Here is a 15,522-nt window from a genome sequence, read left to right as displayed (position 1 = left end):
GCCATATAATTTGTTTTTCTATTAGCATATGTAATAAAATATTAAAAATCTTTAATGACACTTTGGGCCTAAAAGACCTATCAAAGGTTCGGGGATTGGGAGAAAAACAACAATCAGATATATATTAACAAATGAAAAGATTTATTAATGATACGATTTATCAAAAAGTTCTAATTGAAGTTACGAGAGAGGGGTTTTTTATTGACATTTTTATGTCCCTTAGCTTATGGATGTAAGTAATGGATGTAATGTATGGATGTAAGGATAGCATTTTGTATTCTGCCTTCTGAATGTGCAATAGCATTCGGCTTAATTTTCGGTTGCTTATTTGACAGCCTCACAAATAATTCTCCATTTTCATTAGAACTTAACAATTAACTCACCATCGAACCTTCAGGAGCAGTGGCTATGCCATGGAGAAATATTACAATTATCCTTAGTAATCTTTTTTTGTAAGTGAAACATTTATAATTTAGTGTTACGAAGAAAACAGAGTAGTCAAAGATTTATATTTGTGGTTTTCCAGAAGGAAATATTCTACAACAGAAAGATTATTTTGAATGGGTGGGGGCTTTTGGAATTGCTGTAAACCAAAATAATTACCTACTCCAACCCTTTCTATGTTCCTGCTCTGTTTTTTTTTTATTGTTGGTCAGATCAAAATTTAGAACATACTCAGAACAAAATACTAAAAAAATAATATACCAAACGTCTATAGTCTACCTAGATTAGAATTAGTTCAGAAGTACATTATGCCTTAATTTTCAGTTTTTAATCTATTTTTTCTCTGCTTCTAGTTCAGAAAATATAATTCTTGTTATTTGAGCAAAATTTCAAGCCACATTAATGGTTCTTTTCCTAAATATAGGAATTGTGTAGATCTTCAAAACTTCATATAGGCTATAGAGGCAAGTTTGTTCCTTAGCTAGGTTATCTGAACATCTCATTAATATAAACATTACACACTAGAAATCGATATATAGCCTAGCACATCCAAGTTAGACTAGTGTTGGATAGATTTTGAGATTTACATTAGAATATAGGGAAGTAGCTAATGTAGGCAAAAAAACTTAGATAAATGTTTCTAGAGCCTAAGTAATAACAAAGACAAGTTGTATATATTCCAATAAAATTTGTTCTTTCAGAAATAGATCTACAGGTTTTTTTTAATACTGATAGCCTAGATGTTTTTATTTTCCAGTAAATCAGTCTAGAGGTGAGTTAAGTCCCTTAACAAGAGGTCTTCCTCAAGGTGTAATATTGAGTCCTCTTCTATTCAACTTGTATGTCTCTGAATTTCAAGTATATTATGCATCATTTTACTTTTATGCTGATGATTTGGAAGTCTGGAAGGGATATTGGCCTTCTTCAGTCTTGTACAACCAAATATAAAATTGGCCCAGAAATTGTCTAGCTTTTGGCTTCCCAATCTCAATCTGTAAAACTAAAGCCATTATATTTACTGATGGTACTACAGATCCTTCTAATCCACTCACAATTTTCTTGAGGGAGATGCCATACTACAAATTAGTGAAGTTACTTGGTTTATGGCTAGATTCTAAAATGAAGTGGTATGGATTTATTAATTCTTTGATTATTCAGAGCCTTTATATTCTAAAGAGACTTGCTGGATGTAAGTGGGGATGTCATCCTAAACTTATATTGGATTTCTACAAATTATACATTCATTCAAATCTAGAATATGGAATCCAATTATTCTTGGCTTGCCCTCTATCCTCAATTAAAATCCTTGAATCTTTATGAAATTCTGTTATTCAAACTGGTTTGGATGTGCATAAGCATTCTCCTCTATCCAAGTTCAAAATATTGTCTAGATTGGTGTTCCTAAGAGAAACAGCATATAATCTAAGGATTAAATAAATTTTTTTTGCAAATCCAGGCTTATGGAACCAAGCATTCTTTCTATGCACACACCTTTGCTGAGAAGTCAGCCTGTCCCAATGCCCATTCATCATGGAATCAATTTCAAGTGGAGGTTCCAAATTGAAATCAATACTCTCCTTATACATTTCCCTTTACTGAGTCCCCTGTGTGGGAAATACCACTAGGTTGTCAAGTAGAACTTATCTAAAATAAAAACCTGATTGCTAATTATGAGATCTTGACTCTTATGACTGAACAGATCTCAAAGGCATACCCTAATCATAGAAAAATATATACAGATGGATCTGTCCAAAATGAGAGAACAGGAGCATGTATCCCATCCCTGAATTTGAACCTCTTTTCTCCTCTCCCATTGGGATCTTTCTATTTTATCTGCTGAATTATATGCCATTTGCCTGGCCCTGGATGCACCTATCAATTACAAGATAGAATCTGAAAATATACTCCCTGTCACTGACTCCAAATCAGCATTACTATTGCTCCAAAATAATAGTAGAGTTGCCAATGACAAGGATTTGTGTAATATTAGAAGAAAGCTTCTTGATCTTAAAACTAAGGCCAGTCATATTTATTTCCAACATATTCCAAGTCATAAAGGCATCAGCCATAATGATAAGGCTGATTCTCTTGCAGTAATGGCTTCCATGTTAATCTCTAATCCTTTCTCTGACCTCAATTCACATGATATTATCAGGCAAAGATCTAATGTTAATCACATTAAATTGTTTTTCTCCCTGTTTCATACTAGACTAAATACCTGTTATTTAATTGAAAGCTACATCATTCTCCTTTATGTTATTTCCTCTTCTCAACAGATGAAACAATTCAGCATGTATTATTTGATTTCCAGGCTGTGAATGAGGAGACTATTTCCCTAAAGCATTTCTGTTTTTGGTTAAGATTCCAAATAATTAAACAGCTACCCTGAATCCTAACCTGCCTTGGCACATATTTTGTAAGATTTTTAAGGCTTCCATTGATATTTTAAAGAAGAGACAAATTGTTTAGTGATTATTAAAGCATGAAGAAGTCAATTGAAAGGGAGATGGTTTACTTATAGGATTTGATTGTGCAGAAGTGAGCTGTAATGAGTAGGAAGAGGTGTATTGGTACCAGCTAGCCTTGTGACCTTCAGCTGCTGGGAACAGGCAGCTCAGGTACCTGCACATCCCACAATCAATAATGTATATAATAGTGTGCACTCATTGTTTGCTAACTGGAGGACAATAATGCTTCCTATGGTTAGTTTTTCTTATGAAGAAGTCAAAGAGGGAAAAGGACTTGTTGATAGTCTACGCACCTCTGTAATTTTCGGAACTGGATTTAAGCAGAATATCAGTTTTACAAGTTTTTACTGTTGTAACACATGGATTTTTAAAGGTCACACTCCTCTACAGGGAGAAGGAGTGGTTATAGATGCTTCAAAACACATTCAAAGATAATTCTTTCTTCTGTAGACCTATACCTAGAAGGTTTATTTTTGTAACTTAACCCCTTTCCAAGATAGCAAAAGTAGATAAGCTAGAACACCATCTAATCTTAGTAGCTCTACTCCTTATTCTACCTCCAATTTTTTGGCAAAACTAAAATTGTACCAAGGAAATACATTGATACTAAATTAGGCCTATTACATTATATATTGATTTCTTTATTGATAAACTTTTCAAATGCCATGTTACGCCTAGTGTTTTTGCTAATATACTAGGCTATTAGCTATATTGTTTCTAATTTTGTCCCAAATAGCCTTGCCTAATATTTTGGTAAAATTGTATTCAATCACAGATGAAGGGGGCTTAGGTTCTAGACTGCATAAAAACTTCTTAAACAAAGTACCTGGCCCATGATCTGTAACTAGATTTGACAAGATTAATAGAAGAAATATTTCATAAGGACTACAAATTGAACCATCAAGGAGTAGCATGCATTTTATGGGTAATGTTTATTCTATCAAAAAGTAGAATAAATATTGTATCTATTCTTATTCCCTTAGTAGAGCAGTACTTCTAGACTTTAACTAGCTTTTGTGTTACTGGGCAACAATAGCAAATGGTTGTTATGCCAAGTTTATATCTGATCATCAGGTATTACAATCATCAATTAGTAGCCCTAATTCTATGTAAAATTCTGTTCACTTACAAATAATTCTTAACATTTGTGATTGTAGGCTAACATAAACAGGTAAATTTAGCAATTAAAAGGTTTTCCTTTATATTTATTTTTTAGTCTTTTCTCAATTTACATAAAGGATTAATAAAAAATAACCTGTATGCACTGCATCTTTGTATAGATCAGGCACTTTGAAGGTATGATCTCAAAGCAGGGCTGATTATTAGGGCACAAGTTTGACTCCAATTAGTTCCAAAACTGGAGCCAGCAACCCTCCCACTTTCTGCAAACTCTTGAAGTCCACCAATGGTTACAAATTTGGTTTTGACAGTTGCCAACTAATTCTCAAATTGACTGTAAGGATGTCTGCATCATGGTTGAAGGACAGGTGGAAACACTTCCTTCATGATATGTTCATAGGGTCTTCACAGGAACTGGTTAAGCTAGAACGATCTTCTTTATGAATGATTCACACTACATCTTATTTTGTGTTCATTCAAAACATAATGATTGCTTATCAGAGTATAATTTTTCTTTCCATTTTTGTCCTTTTTTTAGAATCATATCAAACAATGTTTTTGTAAATCATCAATCAACCCACAAAGAACACATCATCAACACCAGATATTACCAGATTGTGGATGCATTTTGACCAACTTTCATTTAGTAAGCAGTTAACATTTCAAAAAAAGAAACTTCTTTAAGGTATACAATGGGTTGATTTTCTCATCTTTTTTTTCATGGAAAAAACTATGTAGTTTATTTGTATTAATCTTGTGCAGAAGAGAGCTAGAGCAATCAGGAAAAGCTGAATTGGCAACTACCGCGGGTATGCCAGTATCATCAAAATTCCAGATGTTATTGGGTGTCAGTTTGGCTTCAAATCTTCCGTAGACACCAAGCAGCTTATCAAAAAACGTCTGTACTACAGGTTTGTTGAAGCCGGAGGCTCTTGCCTGACTTGTGGGTTCCGGCTTCCTGATTGAAATATCTGGATTCCGCTTAAGAAATGCGAGAAGCCAGTCCTTTGACGCCGCTTCATTTTCTGTCCAACTTTCTGCCACAGAAATGTTATTTGCACAAGCATAAGAATATTTCAAATATCTAGATTCTTTGTCTTAAGTCCGTGGTTCATAGTAGAACAGGTTTGGAAATAGTCTGCAAGTTTCTTTTTCTGTTCCATGTCAAAAACTTGCCTGTTGTGTTTACCTTTCATCGAGAAATTGATGGAGAGGGGCTGAGGCTCTTCATTGGCACTTTCTGAAGCTTAAATTGCTTGAAAGTATTGCTTAAAGGTATGACTTAAATTGCTTGATACAGGCAGCTTAGGTGCTTGCACTTCCCATATTCCAATCAAACTGTCTTTTTTTTTAATAGTTTTGATGCTGTTAAAAAAAAGCAGATTAATCATGAGTTGTTGAAGTTTGAGAATCACTTAAACTTCTACTATTTTAAGTTGACAATTATATTTTATTTATTTATTAAAATTAAGACCAACTAGGGTCAGTTACCTAAAACAAAACAGATCAATCAATAACAAAAACAAATCAGCACAAAAAGAACAACAGTTCATTCAAATAACAATGGTACATTTAAACATGTCAGAATTCTTGCGTGTTTGACCCAGTCAGTCAAAGTGGCAGAGAGGCGAAAAAGCGGCTCAGACAGTACCAAAATGAGGGGATTTACCAAAGCAAGTATCCTTGTCTGCTTAGAAAGAGAAGATTTTCTACACAGCTCAGGAAAAGATGGGAGGCCACCACCAACAAACATTCCAGATGCACTACAATTCAAAGGAAGATTAAGAAGCTACCATAAAGAATTGTTATAAAGAACCTAAAGAGAATTCTCACACCTAACAGACAGGCTGTACAAAAGCTAGACTGTACAACAGAATGTAGTAAGCTCTGATAAAAAAGCATCTTACAGAAGGGTCGCAACTCCCAAACTTGTGAATGAGTAAGTTAGCCCTGCAGCACAACAAACATGAAAGTGCCTTAACATAACATAACCTTAACTTAACATAGGAGCTAAAATAACCAGGTAATCAGCATAACTCAGGTTATTCAAGCAAACACCACCAATGAAACAGTCAACCCCAGTTTATGCCAATGCAGCAACATCAACGGCAAGGTTCCTAATCTTGAGTATTATTTAGATGATTTTAAATAGTTGGGATGGGCTGACAGTTGGGACTGGATCGACAACAATACAGGAAAGTTTTCTTTTTTAATTTTGACATTTAAACAGGAACAACCCTTACCTATGTGAACTCTTATTATGATATATTATGATATAACTCTTGCCTTAGGTTGATGGTATACATGCACAGCTGGTATATGATTTAGATGCTTTGTTCTAACTACAAGATTCTGTGTCCAAAATGACATGTCAGATTAAGATTCCTGTTATGATCCTGTGTCCAAGGTTAGGCAGTACTTTCCAAGTTTAGTCTCAAGCTTTAAAGGTCTGTCCAAGATTAGACTTGACTCTTGCTACTATGAGTAAATTTAAAACTACAGTATTGTGTACGGATAAAACATTTTAGCCAATTGTATACTTATTGAAAAAAATTAGGTATTCCCATTTGTGAAACAGTCTGCTTCCCTTGTAGTATTATTTGAAATTGCCCTTGCTTCCATTGAGATGTATATTGTATCCACTAGTTTCAGTAATGGCAGTGACCTATCAAGCAAAGGGGGGAAAACAAATGAAAAATAATGCCACAATCTAAGCTAGGTTTGAATAGGATACAACTGTGTTACAGTGGCCCTTGTCCTGATCGTGCTAATTTTTGTCCATATAACAATAGATCATTATATGAGTTCATTATATAATAGGAGGAGGGGGTTATGTAAACCTCTCCTCAAAACCTCACCCTTTTTGTTAAAATTGGACGTTTGGTCACACTTCTTAAAAATTGACTGGTGAAGCATCAGGGGTCATGGATTTGGAATAAACAAACTTTTTTAAAACCCCATAGTTGGTAACAACTCATTTAGTAGCAACAAGTTGAAAACCAGGCTATATCTTCATAAGGTAACTGGAATCTTGATTTCCGACTGAATGAGCCCCTTCCAAAGTTTATTCAACCACCCTTCCTATAAAGACCTCATATCTTAGCAATGGGCTACTTGCATACTCTAAAGCACTTGCCCAGGGGACTGAATGGGGGGGGGGTCAAGCCTAGAGGTATTGTATGTGTCCAGTGGAATATTTTGAACAATATGGCTTTACATATTGAAATCAATATGGATTTTTAATATGTATATGAGGGGGTTCGTGCCTTCGTTAATACCTCGTTCTTTACACTAAATCGTAAATTTTGTCCCAATTCTTTAAGAATGACCCCTGAATCAGAATAAATAGTTGAAATTACTAAAAAATACTTTAGCCTAAAGAGTGAGGTATTTATCTCCTCATAAATACCTCGGTCTTTATGCAAAGTATTTTTAGAACCCCTCACATGCGTAATAATCTCTGTTCGTTTTAAGTTTCAATGCTAATCCTTACCTTCAGTTGAAAAAATGTTTTCATGTTTATTTTTCCATTGCTTTTATAGTAATGCTAGAAAATCCTGCTCCCTTTTCATTGAATTTTTCTTCCCCGATGACATATTTCTCCAAGGAAATATCCTACCCCATAGGCCCCTCCCCTCAGCCCGACCCCCCAAACCAAAAAAAAATCCACCTGAAAACGTCTGTACACTTCCCAATAACCATTACTGTATGTAAACACTGGTCAAAGTTTGTAACTTGCAGCCCCTCCCCCAGGGATTGTGGGGGAGTAAGTCATTCCCAAAGACATAATAATTACGCTTTTCGACTATGCGGGACAAAATGGCTGTCTCTAAGTCTGATCCGTTGACTTTGGGGAAAAAATGGGCGCAGGAGGGGGCCTAGGTGCCCTCCAATTTTCCTGGTCACTTAAAAAGGGCACTATAACTTTTCATTTCCGTTAGAATGAGCCCTCTTACGATATTCTAGGACCAGTTGGTCGATACGATAACCCCTGAAAAAAAAAACGCATCCCTGATTTGTCTTCTGGCAAAAAAAAAATACGAAATTGCACATTTTTGTAGATAGGAGCTTGAAATTTTTGCTATAGAGTTTTCTGATACACCGAATGCGATGGTGTAATTTCCGTTGAGATTCTATGACCTTTAGGGGGTGTTTCCCCCTTTTTTCCAAAATAAGGCAAATTTTTTCAGGATCGTAACTTTTGATAACAAAGACTAAATTTGATGAAACTTATATATTTAAATCAACATGAAAATCCGATTCTTTTGATGTATCTTTTAGCATCAAAATTCCATTTTTTAGAGTTTCGTTTACTATTGAGCCGGGTCGTTCCTTACTACAGTTCGTTACCACGAACTGTTTGATACAAGTAAAACTAATACCGAAAGTATAAACTACCATTAAAGCACAAATTCTACTCTAGCCTTTGGTGGGGTTTAAGGGATGGGGAAGAGTTATTAAAAAGTTGAAAAATATCAATAAAAATAACTTCGTGTTAGATGATTAGTAAAATTAAATTGGTTGTTACAGGTCATTTCTACGGCCTTAGAAAGGAAAAATTTCCCTAGAAGATTAAGCAATACCTGAACTTTCTTGTGAATTTATAATATAACTAAAATAAATGAAAGATTTTTTAGATATGCTTGATTTTAAATCGAAATAGGTGGCAATTTTCTATTATAAGGAAGTTGGGAGGAGGTAGAAGGAATTTGGTCCCCCAGGCCATATGACTGTGTAGACAAAAATCTGTAGATGATTGGCAGTTTGCATCCAGACATTAAATTCCTGCAGTTTATTCAAAATTTAACTATGAAACTTTGTTTTTAAAATGGGCTCAATGAAGTTGCATTAATTGATAAAAACTTGTAGGAGGGGATATATTTTCCAGGGGTACTTTTGTATTATCCAGAACACACTCAAGAAGTGAATTTAGGTTAATTACGTTAAAATCTACCAAAATAGGATGAAAATATAATACTTTAGTAACAAAATTGTGGAAACTACAGCAAAGAATTATGGAAAGCAGGCCTCTTATATAATATATCTTATATTATATTGAGTACTTAACCTAACCACATCTAAATATTTAATGAAAATATGTCTGCATCGTAGTTTATTTCACGAAAGAATAAGCTAATTAATTATAAACCAAATTCGTGAAAAAAAAGTTTTGCTCAGACCAAACAATACAAACTCCTTGAGTGTGTTCTGGATAATACACAAGTACCTTTCCAAGATATAGGGTAAGAAAATTTGTCGTTTTTTTTACAATTTTCCCAAATTAGAATACCAAAAAAAGACATTCTTCCATGAATATGTCCATCCCCCTAAAAAGTTGGCTATTTTACAAGATATGTGGGGGGAGAGGGGTAAAAAAAAATCATAGGAACACATACCCTGCTGTGTCCTAAAATTGACGTCACTGGCTCTTTGGATTATTTGGAGCCTTTCCAAAGATGCTGCAAGCAAGTGTGCGGCAAAAATTGCGATTTCGGCCCTGTATGAAACAAAAATCATGATGGAAGTTTTTTTTGAAACAAGTTTTTTTAAATGAAAGTAAGGAGCGACATTAAAACTTAAAACGAACAGAAATTACTCCTTATATGAAAGGGGTTTTTCCTCCTCAAAGGGGCTTCTCACTGTTTTAAAATGTAGAGTTAAGAGAAAGAGTCAAAGTTTAGCGTAAAGAGCGGGGCGTTGAGGGGGAAAAGCCCCTTTCATATACGGAGTAATTTCTGGACGTTTTTGAATTAATGCATTTTTTGATCTTGGCTCTCCGCACATAAATAATTAAGATGAAATTTGCATATTAAATTTTTTGGGCTAAATGGCTTTGTCATAGTTTTAATCGGAAGATTTTGAGAAAAAAGAGCGAGGGAGGAGGCCTAATTGCCCTCCAATTTTCTGAACTGCTTAAAAAGGCAAATATAATTTATGATATTTTACAAACGTTTCCATAAGTAAAAAATATATGTAACTTACGAATTAAATTACCTTGCGACCTTCTATATTCGTATGATTTTATTGCGTATATGAGGGGGATCACCCCTCGTCGATACCTTGCTCTTTACATTAAAGCTCAAGTTTTGTCCCAATTCCTTAAGAATGACCTCTGAATCACAAAGGCCGTAGAATAAATAGTTGAAATTACTAAAAATACTTTAGCGTAAAGAGCGAGGTATTACGAGGAGGTAAACCCCTCATATGCGTAATAATTTCTGTTTGTTTCAAGTTTTAATGCTGCTTCTCGCTTTCAGTAGAATAAAAAACTTTTCATGTTTATTTTTTCATTTTTTTTAAATAATGCTAGAAAATCCTGCGCCCCCTGCATTGAAAGTCTTCCCCAGAAGTTCCTCCATGGAAAGATCCTCCCACGTAACCGTCCCCTCAACTCTCCAACCCAAACCAAAAAAAAAATCCCCCTGAAAACGTCTGTACACTTCCCAGTAACCATTACTATATGTAAACACAGGTCAACGTTTGTAGCTTGCAGCCCCTCCCCCAGGAACTGTGGGGAGTAAGTCATCCCCAAAGACATAGTTATTAGGTTTTTCGACTATCTCAGAATTTTGATCAGGTGACTTTGGGGGAAAATGAGCGTGGGAGGGGGCTTAGTTGCTCTCCAATTTTTTTGGTAACTTAAAAAGGGCACTAGAACTTTTAATTTCCGTAAGAATGAGCCCTTTCGCGACAAATCTATAAAACCCGCTGGCCTACATACCAGGGTTTATAAGGGTTTTTTGTAAACCCCTGTAGACAAAACATTGTAAACGGGTATTAGTCTTTGACTGGCCCTCGATACTAAGTGAATATGGTGTAACGAGAATATAAACTCCTTGAAGGGCTAAATAAGTATAGAAGGGGTAAGAAAGTAATGAAGGACTATTAAGAAAGTATAGAAGGGCTAATGGAAGTATAGCAATCTCCAATTAACCTAGGTACAAAAATAATCTAAATGAAAGTTGGTCGAGGGTGGAACTCCGATGAATCCTTGTGCAGATAAAATAAAACTTGCGCTAAGTTACGTGAATATTGTTTTTAAATGTCGAAAGTCAACAGCAAGTAATTTATTATTATGCATTTCAAAGGCTTATTCAAGAAAGAGATTTTTTTTATGATTGTTTCGATGGAAGGTGACAGAAATTGACAAGCTCTAAATATCCTTTTAATCCTGCTGTTAGAAGAAAAAAAATTCCAAGCCTTTCTCTTGATCCCTCCTCAAGTTTGCCCCTGGAGACATTTTTTTTCTCCTTTTCCGTTCGTTTTTGTTTTTTCTGTGTTATTTTTAGTGTAAATGATGATTCATATGCCACAGTACTTAAACTCGTAAAGCATCCGTTGTAACTCTGGACCCACCATTTTCTCTCACTCTTAGTACAATACATGTGTCCAAGAATTTTAAAAGTAAAGCTGAACTACGTGTCGATCAAATATCCTTTTGGACGATAGGCAGGACAAAAAACGAACGTTGAAAGTTATTCAACGTTCCTAAAAATAAGGTGAAAAATAAGGTGAAAGTACACCTTATATGAAGGTGTACTTGAAGCATTTTCTTTTTTCTTATTTGCAGCCATGATCCATGTAGCTTTAAAACTTTTAAAGGGACCTTTTTTTTCCTTTTCTGCTCGTTTTTGTGTGTGTTATTTTTAGTATAAATGATGATTCATATGCCTCAGTACTTAACTCGTAAGGCATTCGTTGTAAGTCTGGACCCACCATTTTCTCTCACTCTTAGTACAATACATGTGTTTTTAAAAGTAAAGCTGAACTACGATTTTTTTTTTTAGGTTAACTACAATAATATCAAAAAATTCGGTCCAAGAATCTGACTCGGGCAATTATACCTGCCTTGCGACTTACAAGTCTAAAACTTTGAGTAGATACATCAAGCTTTCCGTTGAGGTGTCGATCAAATGGATTGACGTTCCTGCAGAACAGCGCGCCGTACTCGGAAAAGAATACAACGTAAAGTGCATTGTGAAAGCGGAAAAGTATGATGCACTTAAGGTTCATTGGTTGAAGGATGGCGTAGATATAACTAAAAGTAAGTTCATTATCATATCTACCTCTTTACGTTTAAATTAAGCGCTATTTTATTTTTATATTTAGTGTGTAGATTAGCATTGTTAACCTAATGAGACATAATTCATCTGATTGGACGCAGGAATACCCAATTTTTGTCTTTTACAATGGTTTTTAACGTGTTTTTGCTAAATTTTTTCTAACGAAATTTTCTTTCTACAAAGAAAAAGTATAAAGCGCTCAATATTCCAAAACAGAGTATGTGTTTTTTCGGCTATGATTTGGTACACGTATGGCAATTGACCTTGCCGCATTGATTGCTGATGATTGAGAAATGTTTTGTAGTCTCCATTCCAGTGCTGTCACTTACTTGAAGTACTACTTAAGTAAAATTTTCCATTACTTGTACTTGTACTTAAGTAAAAATCTAGGGTGTACTTATTACTTGATACTTAAGTAAGATTACGAAATACTTATTACTTAAGATACTTCTAATGTACTTGTTTTTCAAATACTTTACCTTTGACACGAAAATTTTGTGTGCGTGCGCTTCGGCAATGTACAAGAAAATATCACCTTTAGATTTAGAGCAAACTCAGATATAGCTTTTGTGTGTCTGTGCTTTGGCAATGTACAAGAAAACATCACCCTTTAGATTTAGAGTAACCTCAGATATACCTCCATGCCCTATTTTTGGATATGAAATAAGGTATTTGTTCTTGACAAAAAAAAATTATAGTATTATTAACACTTGGTTTAATTTTTGTTTAAAAGTTATATAACAAAGAAAATTGAAATTATTTCGCAGTTCACTGGTCGACAGTGAGCTAAAATCCCTTGTTTTGTGCTAAATGTTGCATACTATAGTCCATTTGGTGTTATATTTCTAAAACATTAGTGTTTAAGCTTTGTCATCTCGTCAACTGAACCAGATTTCTACCATTTCATCATCTTCAGGACCATATTATTGGTAAAACTACTGAAGCTATGAATCTTTGCCCATCTAAATGTTGTCTGCAATAACCAAGTCTAGGTAATTCTAGCAGGATCCAATGCAGTGGTATTTTGTCAAATTCGTTTCAGCAAACTCAGGTATTCAGACGAATCTGACTTAGATTTGTCAGTCCATTCATAAGTTATAGGCCCTACTAAATTAAAGGAAAACTCAACTTTCTTAAGACTTGAAACCCTCTCCCTCTCGCCCTATTTGAGATAGGGTTTGTGATACCGGAACTTAATATGAGCCCTGATCTTAGGCATCTTTGGTCTAGTTTAGATTCGGATCCGTTACTCCATTTGCAAGTTATACTAAATTAAACAGAAAACTTAAATTTTTCAGGAATTAAAACCCATTCCCCCTTGTTATATTTAAGCTAGGGTCATTATCTCAAAACTTGATATGTGTCATGGTCTTAGGCCTCTTTAGTTCAATTTTCATTCAGATCTATCACTCCATTCGCAAGTTCCTCTGAATTAAATTAAAAACTGTCTTTAGCAGGTAAAGCCCTCTCCCCCCTCTTTTATTTGAGCTAGGGTCTTCATCTTTCAACTTGATGTGTCTCATGATCCTTGGCACCAAATCTGGCCATCAAAATTTTCATCCAAATCCGACCAACGTTTCTCCCCCTATACGTGATTACACAGACAGACGGACAGACAGACAGACGGACGGACGGATTTTACAACGTCTTAGGTAGCCATGTTGGCTAATTGGAACCAAAACAAGGAAAACAATGGCATATCATCATGCAGGTATCATCACCTATTTGGACAGTGGAAAATATCCATCAAGATAGGTTTTTGAGATCTGTCTGTCTGTCCATCCGTCTGTGCAATCGAGTATAGCTGATTTGTATTTGTCCGTCCGTCTGTGCAATCGAGTATAGCTGATTTCTATTGAAATTGAACTATTTGGATTAAAATTGAGCTTAATTAGGGCGATGGGGCTTTAAGTGTTGAAAAACATTCCAGTTTTTCATTTAATCCACTGTAACTTGCATATGGAGATGAATTTCGATGAAAATTGAATAACGATGCCTAAGAGTATGATATGCATTGAGTTCTGGGATGGAGACCCAAGCTTAATTAGAAGTTGAGTTTTTCACTTAATTCAGTGTAGCTTGCGAGAGATCGATGGATCTCAGTGAATATTGAACCAAAGGTGCCTAAGACCGTGACAGGCATCAAGTTTTGAGATGAAAACCATAATTCAAATAGAACGAGGGAGAGAGGGTTTAAGTGCTGAAATAAAGTCAAGCTTTTGGTTTAATTTTGTATAACCTGCGAATGGAGCAACGGATCCAAATGAAAGCTAGATTAATGATGACTAGGATCAGGGCTCATGTCGAGCTGATATCACAAGCCATATCTAAAATAGGGCGAGGGGGAGGGGGTTTCAAGTTTTCAGTCGAGTTTTCCTTCAGTTTAGTAGGGCCTATAACTACTTCCACCCATGGCTTGCCCAAATCCTGGAAATAACCCTTTTCCAAAATAAGTCATACTGAAGCCAACCTTCAACCAAATATTCCATCCCCAGAGAAAAATTACTTTGTGTGGCACTTGGTATTTACGGTTAATTTGGAAAAATTAGATCGGATCTTAATTAAATTTGATATTTAGATGGATATCATGTCTCAGAGCTCTTACTTCAAATTCCGACCGGATCAGGTGACACTGGAGGGGGAAACCTAAAATCTTGGAAAATGCTTAGAGTGGACGGATCGGGATGAAACTTAGTGGGAAAAATAAGCACAAGTCCTAGATACGTGATTGACATAAAAACAACGAATTCAATCTCTTTTGGGGGGTTGGGGGGAGGGTTAATTCTGAAAAATTAGAAAAAATGAGATATTTTTAACTTACGAAGGAGTGGTTGGATCTTGAATTTCATCGGATGAAATTTCATATTAGAAGGACCTCGTTACTCAGATCTCATGTTTTAAATCTCGAACGGATTCAGTGTCATTGGGGGGGATTTTGGGGGGGTGGGGTGGAAATTTTGGAAAACGCTTAGAGTGGAGTGATCAGGATGAAAATTGGTGGGAAAAATAAGCACAAGTCCTAGATACGTGATGGATTTGCTCTCTTTGGGGGAGCTGGAGGGGGTGTTAATTCGGAAACATAAAAAAAATTGAAGTATTTTTAACTTAAGAGCAGGAGACCGTTCGTGAGGTATTTTTGAATTTGATATTAAGAAGGAACTGATGTCTCAGATCTCTTATTTTAAACCCCGACCAGTTCTGGTGACATTGGGGAAGAGTTGGAGGGGGAAACCGGAAATCTTGGAAAACGCTTAGAGTGGAGAGATCGGGATGAAACTTGGTGGGTAGAATAAGCAAATGTCGTATATACGTGATTGACGAAACCGGACTGGATCCACTCTCTTTGGGATAGTTAAGGGGACCAGTGATTTGGCCTGTTCGGTACTTCTGGACGTGCTAGGACAATAAAATTGGTAGGTGTGTCAGGG

General features: G+C 35.5%; 1 protein-coding gene across 1 annotated transcript in view; it reads left to right on the top strand.

The window, feature by feature from the left end:
* Positions 1–344: 344 nt before the first annotated feature.
* The window catches only part of LOC136029618 (fasciclin-2-like), a 128,590-nt gene continuing 113,412 nt past the window's right edge, over positions 345–15,522 (top strand). The window contains exons 1-2 of the mRNA XM_065708122.1: positions 345–452; positions 11,819–12,075. Of these exons, the coding sequence (XP_065564194.1) occupies positions 409–452; positions 11,819–12,075 (301 nt within the window). The 5' untranslated portion in view covers positions 345–408. The remainder of the gene's footprint in view (positions 453–11,818; positions 12,076–15,522) is intronic.

This window comes from Artemia franciscana, chromosome 7 (genome assembly GCF_032884065.1).
Source record: "Artemia franciscana chromosome 7, ASM3288406v1, whole genome shotgun sequence".
In the NCBI taxonomy this organism is placed as follows: Eukaryota; Metazoa; Arthropoda; class Branchiopoda; order Anostraca; family Artemiidae; genus Artemia; species Artemia franciscana.
Note: the sequence above shows the minus strand (reverse complement) of the source record. Positions and strands in the feature narration are given on the sequence as shown.